Source organism: Entelurus aequoreus, linkage group LG12 (genome assembly GCF_033978785.1).
Source record: "Entelurus aequoreus isolate RoL-2023_Sb linkage group LG12, RoL_Eaeq_v1.1, whole genome shotgun sequence".
NCBI lineage: Eukaryota > Metazoa > Chordata > Actinopteri > Syngnathiformes > Syngnathidae > Entelurus > Entelurus aequoreus.
This window is the reverse complement of record NC_084742.1, coordinates 49,816,367-49,826,366: the sequence shown is the minus strand read 5'-3', so window position 1 is coordinate 49,826,366 and position 10,000 is coordinate 49,816,367. Positions and strand designations below refer to the sequence as shown.

Genomic DNA, 10,000 nt, shown 5'->3' with positions numbered 1-10,000 from the left:
AAAGCCATTTTTCAACAACATCCAGAAACGCCACCGGCTTCTCTGGGCCCGAGATCATCTAAGATGGACTCATGCAAAGTGGAAAAGTGTTCTGTGGTCTGACGAGTCCACATTTCAAATTGTTTTCGGAAATATTCGACATCGTGTCATCCGGACCAAAGGGGAAGCGAACCATCCAGACTGTTATCGACGCAAAGTTCAAAAGCCAGCATCTGTGATGGTATGGGGGTGCATTAGTGCCCAAGGCATGGATAACTTACACATCTGTGAAGGCACCATTAATGCTGAAAGGTACATACAGGTTTTGGAACAACATATGCTGCCATCTAAGCACCGTCTTTTTCATGGACGCCCCTGCTTATTTCAGCAAGACAATGCCAAGCCACATTCAGCACGTGTTACAACAGCGTGGCTTCGTAAAAAAAGAGTGCGGGTACTTTCCTGGCCCACCTGCAGTCCAGACCTGTCTCCCATCGAAAATGTGTGCCGCATTATGAAGCGTAAAATACAACAGCGGAGACCCCGGACTGTTGAACGACTGAAGCTCTACATAAAACAAGAATGGGAAAGAATTCTACTTTCAAAGCTTCAACAATTAGTTTCCTCAGTTCCCAATCGTTTATTGAGTGTTGTTAAAAGAAAAGGTGATGTAACACAGTGGTGAACATGCCCTTTCCCAACTACTTTGGCACGTGTTGCAGCCATGAAATTCTAAGTTAATTATTATTTGCAAAAAAAATAAAGTTTGAGTTTGAACATCAAATATCTTGTCTTTGTAGTGCATTCAATTGAATATGGGTTGAAAAGGATTTGCAAGTCATTGTATTCCGTTTCTATTTACATCTAACACAATTTCCCAACTCAAATGGAAACGGGGTTTGTACATATATGTGCATATATATGTATGTATATACAAACCCCGTTTCCATATGAGTTAGGAAATTGTGTTAGATGTAAATATAAACGTAATACAATGAATTGCAAATCATTTTCAACCCATATTCAGTTGAATATGCTACAAAGACAACATATTTGAGGTTCAAACTGATAAACATTTTTTTTTGCAAATAATCATTAACTTTAGAATTTGATGCCAGCAACACGTGACAAAGAAGTTGGGAAAGGTGGCAATAAATACTGATAAAGTTGAGGAATGCTCATCAAACACTTATTTGGAACATCCCACAGGTGAACAGGCAAATTGGGAACAAGTGGGTGCCATGATTGGGTATAAAAGTAGATTCCATGAAATGCTCAGTCATTTACAAACAAGGATGGGGCGAGGGTCACAACTTTGTCAACAAATGCGTGAGCAAATTGTTGAACAGTTTAAGAAAAAACTTTCTCAACCAGCTATTGCAAGGAATTCAGGGATTTCACCATCTACGTAAGTAGCTAAACCTGTGACCTTCGATCCCTCAGGCTGTTCTGCATCAACAAGCGACATCAGTGTGTAAAGGATATCACTACATGGGCTCAGGAACACTTCAGACACCCACTGTCAGTAACTACAGTTGGTCGCTACATCTGTAAGTGCAAGTTAAAACTCTCCTATGCAAGACGAAAACCGTTTATCAACAACACCCAGAAACGCCGTCTGCTTCGCTGGGCCTGAGCTCATCTAAGATGGACTGATACAAAGTGGAAAAGTGTTCTGTGGTCTGACGAGTCCACATTTCAAATAGTTTTTGGAAACTGTGGATGTCGTGTCCTCCGGACCAAAGAGGAAAAGAACCATCCTGATTGTTATAGGCGCAAAGCTGAAAAGCCAGCATCTGTGATGGTATGGGGGTGTATTAGTGCCCAAGACATGGGTAACTTACACATCTGTGATGACGCCATTAATGCTGAAAGGTACATACAGGTTTTGGAGCAACATATGTTGCCATCCAAGCAACGTTACCCTGCTTATTTCAGCAAGACAATGCCAAGCCACGTGTTACATCAACGTGGCGTCATAGTAAAAGAGTGCGGGTACTAGACTGGCCTGCCTGTAATCCAGACCTGTCTCCCATTGAAAATGTGTGGCGCATTATGAAGCCTAAAATACCACAACGGAGACCCCCGGACTGTTGAACAACTTAAGCTGTACATCAAGCAAGAATGGGAAAGAATTCCACCTGAGAAGCTTAAAAAATGTGTCTCCTCAGTTCCCAAACGTTTACTGAGTGTTGATAAAAGGAAAGGCCATGTAACACAGTGGTGAACATGCCCTTTCCCAACTACTTTGGCACGTGTTACAGCCATGAAATTCTAAGTTAATCATTATTTGCAAAAAAAAATAAAGTTTATGAGTTTGAACATCAAATATTTTGTCTTTGTAGTGCATTCAATTGAATATGTGTTGAAAAGGATTTGCAAATCATTGTATTCCGTTTATATTTACATCTAACACAATTTCCCAACTCCTATGGAAACGGGGTTTGTATATATGTATGTACATATACGTGCATATATATGTATGTACATTAGGGATGTCCCGATCCGATATTTGGATCGGATCGGCCGCTGATATTTGCCAAAATATGCGTATCGGCAAGGCATGGGAAAATGCCGATCCAGATCCAGTTTTTAAAAAAAAAACGCCGGTCCGTGTTTTCCAACGCACCGATTTAAATAATACATTCCACTTTTCTGCTGCTCCCTATTTTCTGTTCCGCATTTTCCAGCACACCTTCAACACATCCACAGGTCTGTGGATTCTCACGCAGTTGCTTTTAGCTGCTGGCATTACACGACCGGCTCTTCTCACTCTTTTCTGTGTCTCCCTCTCACAGACAGCAAGCGCACCTTACACATGTCACATACTGTCACGTCATACGTCACATACGTATACGCCCTCCCCGAGCAGAGAGGTAGCAGCATGGCTAACGTTAGCTGTGATGCTACCGCAGCCGTGCGAGCAACGTTCCCTCTAAGGTGCGCGCCTGTGCAATTGCGCACTGCTCAAGCGTCCTCTGCGCATAGCAATTATATGCCACGCACAAAATCAAATAAACAAATAAGCGCATAACAATTTTCGACACACTGACACGACAGAGAAAACAGTTTTCGTCATCATTGTTCAAATATTGTAACGTCTGTCGAGACGCTTATCTCCATTCGGTGCCACACGCCCACACCATCAAAATGCAGAGGCAAAAATTTCCACATCAACACCGTATGAAAAAATTAGTGATTTTTTTAGTTGTGATTTCCTTCTCTGCATGAAAGTTTAAAAGTAACATATGCAGTATGAAGAAGAACGTTTTAATGTAGACATGCAAGCCTTGAAAGAAAATTTTGAAAATCAAGACTACATTTCCTGCAAATGGGTGCATTTCTACCCTATATTTTGACTTTAGATTTATTCTCATATCAAACTCTTTTGGCTGTCTTTTTGACACTTACATCCGGCGCCCCACTACACACCCCGGATTATAAATAATGTAAATAATTCAATGTGATTATCCTGTGTGATGACTGTATTATGATGATAGTATATATCTGATAGTATTTATCTGTATCATGAATCAATTTAAGTGGACCCTGACTCAAACAAGTTGAAAAACTTATTCGGGTGTTACCATTTAGTGGTCAATTGTACGGAATATGTACTTCACTGTGCAACCTACTAATAAAAGTCTCAATCAATCAATCAAAACACATAGAATCATCATTCTGCTGTGATTATATGCATCAAGTGTTCATTCAAGGCTAAGGCAAAATATCGAGATATATATCGTGTATCGCAATATGGCCTTAAAATATCGCAATATTAAAAAAAGGCCATATTGCCCAGCCCTAGTTCAATGATGCCATTTCTGTTTGTCATGTATAATTTTGTCTATTTTGTGTTTATCCTTGAATAAACAGGTCAGTTTCTTGTTACCAACCATTGTGTATTATTTAAACTCCCCTAATTCAGCTGGCTAGTTGTTATCAAGAGTACTAAAACCCTTTTCAACATGATTCTGACAACTAAGTAGGCTAAATAACTTTAAACTTTAAATACATGCTCGGATAGGCCAGTATCGGTCGGTATCGGTCAGTATCGGATCGGAAGTGCAAAAACAATATCGGTATCGGATCGGAAGTGCAAAAACCTGGATCGGGACATCCCTAATGTACATATATGTGCATATATACAGTCGTGGTCAGAAGTTTACAGACACTTGTGAAGGACATAATGTCATGGCTGTCTTGAAGTTCCAATAATTTCTACAACTCTTATTTTTTTGTAATAGAGTGATTGGAGCACATACTTGTTTGTCACAAAAAACATTCATAAAGTTTGGTTCTTTTATGAATTTATTATGGGTCTACTGAAAATGTGACCAAATCTGCTGGGTCAAAAGTATACATACAGCAACATACATTATCAATTTTAGTGATGTAGAAAAGTTACAATCAAATCAAATTAGCTTCATGGCATGGCCTCTTAACTTCATGTGAGTGATTATGATTGACGACACCTGTTGACTTCTCTGAGCCCATTTAAATAGGCCTCATGTGATGCAGTCATTAGACTCGGTTACAAACGTGACAATGGGAAAGTCAAAGGAACTCAGCACAGATCTGAAAAAACAAAATATTTTTGACTTGAACAAGTCAGGAAAGTCACTTGGAGCCATTTCAAAGCAGCTTAAAGTCCCAAGAGCAACTGTGCAAACAATTGTTCGTAAGTATAAAGTGCAGGGTACCGTTTTGTCACTGCCACGATCAGGAAGAAAACGCAAGCTATCATCTGCTGCTGAGAGAAAATTGGTCAGGATGATCAAGAGTCAACCGAGAACCACTAAAAAGCAGGTCTGCAATGAATTGGAAGATGCTATAACACGGGTGTCAGTGTCCACAGTCAAGCGTGTTTTGCATCGCCATGGACTGAGAGGCTACCATGCAAGAAGGAAGCCCTTGCTCCAGAAGCGACACCTTAAGGCTTTATTATGGGTCTACTGAAAAAGTGACCAAATCTGCTGGGTCAAAAGTATACATACAGAAATATTATTGATATATATATATATATATATATATATATATATATATATATATATATATATATATATATATATATATATATATATATATATATATATATATACATATGTATATATATGTATATGTATATATATATATATATATATATATGTATATATATATATATATATATGTATACGCGCACACATTTTTATTATTATTTACATTATTGTTTTTGTAGTAATTATTACTTTAATTTATAAATATTTTACTTGCTTAAATCTTTTTCTGTTTTAGCTTGGATCTGAGATGACCACTATACTTCTCAGCTACATGTGTAACAGTTCATGCATGGGGGGCATGAACCGCAGGCCAATCCTCACCATCATGACCCTCGAGACCCCCGAGTAAGTGCCCAGTTTTTCAGCTTTGTATTTCATTGTCTTGTAACTCCAGCCTTGCTCAGGCCTCTAAGAAACAGATTTTGTCTTTCACCCCAGTGGCAATGCATTGGGTCGCAGATGTTTCGAGGTGCGTGTTTGTGCCTGTCCGGGCCGCGACCGCAAAATTGAGGAGGAGAACGCCTCCAAGGTGGACAACGGGGCCAAACGAAGTAGGTGTTGAAACTGCATTGCTTGAAAAAACTGAAGCAAACACCAAGGCACGGAAAAACGGTCTTTAAGTTAGTAAACAAAAGCCAAAAAAAAAATCAAGGTCCTGAGTTAATCCTTCGATGTTTGCTGAACTGAGAGCATGGTACACTAAGGTCTAGCAAGATAGTTAACGTTTAACAAGCCAACCTGTAATGTGATGTTATGTTTGATGGTAGTCGTCTTTTGCACTAATTGCCCCAGATAAAGCTGAAGATAATACAAAACATTCCAAGGTAATCTTTTGATGCTTTCTGAAGTTATCCAGCACAGGTTATGCTGTCAAAATATCTTTCCTGCTTTTTTAAAATTAAATATAAAAAAAATAGGATCCAGCCAAAATTTGTTGAACGCTCGCCTCAGCCACGGGTACTCAGCTGTTGCTCGCGCTGAACTGCAGGACAGGTAGACAATCGGGGGCGCTTTCTGGTTTGCATCATCTAGCCTGCTTACTTGTTGTCACCTGCGTTCGCTCTCCAAGCCACGTTGACAGATTTTTACTTTGCTGCTAATCATATTTGGATGATTACAATCCGAACACTGTTAGTTCCGAAGCAGTTGTAGTTCTAGAGCATTTAGGAGTAGCCATCGAGAAGTTATATTTTGACGTGACAGATGTAAACCGAGGTCACAACAAATTAAGTATATTAGTTGAGAGGGCGTGGCTTTAGGATAGAGTTGCTAAATGAGTTCACATGCATGTTTAGAATTTTACATTCAGGTATGTGAAATGTCCGTTAAAGCATTTTCAAATAATAATAATGAATAATGGATTAGATTTATATAGCGCTTTTCTAGACACTCAAAGCGCTTCACAGAGAAGTGAGAACCCATCATTCATTCACACCTGATAGTGGTAAGCTACTTTCGTAGCCACAGCTGCCCTGGGGTAGACTGACGGAATCGTGGCTGCCAGTTTGCGCCTACTGCCCTTCCGACCACCACCTACCATTCATTCACCAGTGTGAGCGGTACTGGGGGCAAAGGTGAAGTATCCAGCCCTAGAACACAACGGCAGTGATTTGGATGTCAAGAGGCGGGGAACATTAATTTTTGCCTCAAAATATAATTTCTGTGTTTTTTTTTTACTGAAATATTGTAGCATGTAAGGACGAAAGTCGAAGGACAACTGTCAAAAGATGGAGCTAATTGTTTTAATAACATTCAAACTTTATTTTCTTATCAACAATCGAGCAGTATCTATACAGCCGTAGTTTCTCAACGCAACACACAACACTGGAAATTTGTCCTGTGAAAACCCGTCTGACAATAACAAAAGTTATGTGGGTGAATTATGTAAACCCACAACGATATAAAAAAATACAGTCCAAACCAAATTGCTCGCCTCAGCTGCAGGTACTCGCTGTTCTTCCTGGAGCGCAGAATAAAGCTTGCTAGTTAGTTTACTAAGCATCATCTAGCCAGCTTACTTGTTGCCGCCTGCGTTTGCTCTCGTTGACGGCTGCCTAGTTTGGCAACGTTGACGGCTGCCTAGTTTGCTGCTAATCATATTTCGATAATTACAATTCCAACACTGTTGGTTCCGAACCAGTTTTAGTTCTAGAGAAGGGGTTTCCAAACTTTTTGACCCAAGGGGTCTAACTGGTAGACTACCGTATATACGGTATATCCATTCATACAATACATCACATCAATTTTTCATGGAGAGAAAAAAAAGAAGTATGGTGGCAGTAATCTTGCCGTGGCGTTGCGCCACCATCGTTTACATGTAGGGGAAACCCTGTGTGTGTGTGTATATATATATATATATATATATATACATATATATACAGTGGGGCAAAAAAGTATGTAGTCAGCCACCCATTGATTGTCAATGGGTGGTATGACTAAATACTTTTTTGCCCCACTGTATATATATATATATATATATATGTATGTATGTATGTATGTATGTATGTATGTATATATATATGTATGTATATATATATATATATATATATATATATATATATATATATATATATATATATATATGTATATATACATATGTATGTATATGTGTGTGTATGTATATATATACAGTATATATATATATATACACACACACACATATACATACATATGTATATATACATACATATATGTATATATACATATATATATATATATGTGTGTATATATATATACATATATATGTATATATACATATGTATGTATATGTGTGTGTGTGTGTGTATATATATATATATAGATGTGTGTGTGTATATATATATATATATATATATATATATACACACATACATATATATATATATATACAAACCCTGTTTCCATATGAGTTGGGAAATTGTGTTAGATGTAAATATAAACGGAATACAATGATTTGAATATCCTTTTCAACCCATATTCAATTAATGCACTACAAAGACAAGATATTTGATGTTCAAACTCATAAACTTTATTTTTTTTTTTGCAATTAATAATTAACTTAGAATTTCATGGCTGCAACACGTGCCAAAGTAGTTGGGAAAGGGCATGTTCACCACTGTGTTACATCACCTTTTCTTTTAATAACACTCAATAAACGATTGGGAACTGAGGAAACTAATTGTTGAAGCTTTGAAAGTAGAATTCTTTCCCATTCTTGTTTTATGTAGAGCTTCAGTCGTTCAACAGTCCGGGGTCTCCGCTGTCGTATTTTACGCTTCATAATGCGGCACACATTTTCGATGGGAGACAGGTCTGGACTGCAGGTGGGCCAGGAAAGTACCCGAACTCTTTTTTTACGAAGCCACGCTGTTGTAACGTGCTGAAATAAGGAGGGGCGTCTATGAAAAATACGGCGCTTAGATGGCAGCATATGTTGTTCCAAAACCTGTATGTACCATTCAGCATTAATGGTGCCTTCACAAATGTGTAAGTTACCCATGCCTTGGGCACTAATGCACCCCTATACCATCACAGATGCTGGCTTTTGAACTTTGCGTCGATAACAGTCTGGATGGTTCGCTTCCCCTTTGGTCCGGATGACACGATGTCGAATATTTCCAAAAACAATTTGAAATGTGGACTCGCCAGACCACAGAACACTTTTCCACTTTGCATGAGTCCATCTTAGATGATCTCGGGCCCAGAGAAGCCGGCGGCGTTTCTGGATGTTGTTGATAAATGGCTTTCGCTTTGCATAGTAGAGCTTTAACTTGCACTTACAGATGTAGCGACCAACTGTATTTAGTGACAGTGGTTTTCTGAAGTGTTCCTGAGCCCATGTGGTGATATCCTTTAGAGCAGGGGTCTCAAACACGCGGCCCGTGGGCCAATTGTGGCCCGGGAGACGTTATTTTGCGACCCCCACCTTAATATGAAAGTTTAATGTTAGTGCGGCCCGCGAGTTTTAAATGAATGGCGCTTGACAGCGTTGTGTGCGGAGCTGAAGAAATCTACCAATCACGTTGTGGTATGAGGCTCTCGACAATATCGAGGGCGTGCCGTGATGGCACCGTCATCAGTGTCCTCTAGAATCTGTCACCGCATCATCTTTTTCTCCATACTAACAGCGTGCCAGCCCAGACACATGTTGTATGAGGCTTCTAGAGACACACGCAGGTTATTGCAAGACATACTTGAGGAACAGCCATACATGTCACACTGAGGGTGGTCATATTTTATTTTATTTATATTTTAACACTGTTACAAATATGCGCCACACTGTGAACCCACACCAAACAAGAATGACAAACACATTTCGGGAGAACATCCGCACCTAAACACAACATAAACACAACAGAACAAATACCCAGAATCCTTTGCAGCCCTAACTCTTCCGGGCTACAAAAACACCCCCGCTACCCCTAACCCCGCCCAACTCAACCCCCCCCATCTCCCGAATTCGGAGGTCTCAAGGTTGGCAAGTATGCATTGACGTCACTTGCGTAATGCAAGCAGAGAAACATTTTGCCGCTTTTCTATGACACACGCTCTTCCTTCCTCCCTCCCTGCCTTCCTCCCTCGCCCGCCTGCTCGCTCCCGCCCCCGTTGTAAACAGTCCGGGCGGGGAAGACGAGCACTCCGCCGAAGGAGCGAGCGACAATACAAAAGTGTGGTGCACTGGACCCCAGCGCTGATACAGACGTGGTGATGTTAACCCGTTCGGGGCTAATTGTGCTACCGTAACTGTAAACTCCACCCCCCACCCTCCTCCCGTTGGCTCCAGACAGAGACGATTTTTGATGCAATATTTCTTTCACAGGGGCACCCCGACGTGTCTTATTTCATTTCATTTCATTTTTATTTATCTCCTTCATTGATGTGCATCTTTGATCGATAGACAATTATACCTCAATTTTTAAATTATACATTTACACACCAATGCCTGAGAAGGAGCAGGATGAAGAAAAATCTTATATTTTTCTGCCCCCTTCAACATAGTACGT

At 39.8% G+C, this 10,000-nt stretch overlaps 1 protein-coding gene across 4 annotated transcripts in view; it reads left to right on the top strand.

The window, feature by feature from the left end:
* Positions 1–10,000, top strand: part of tp53 (tumor protein p53) — a 43,229-nt gene that overhangs the window by 19,456 nt on the left and 13,773 nt on the right. For all 4 annotated transcript variants that reach the window (XM_062066173.1, XM_062066172.1, XM_062066174.1 and 1 more), the window contains exons 6-7: positions 5,254–5,363; positions 5,457–5,569. In XM_062066173.1, coding sequence (XP_061922157.1) covers positions 5,254–5,363; positions 5,457–5,569 — 223 coding nt within the window. The remainder of the gene's footprint in view (positions 1–5,253; positions 5,364–5,456; positions 5,570–10,000) is intronic.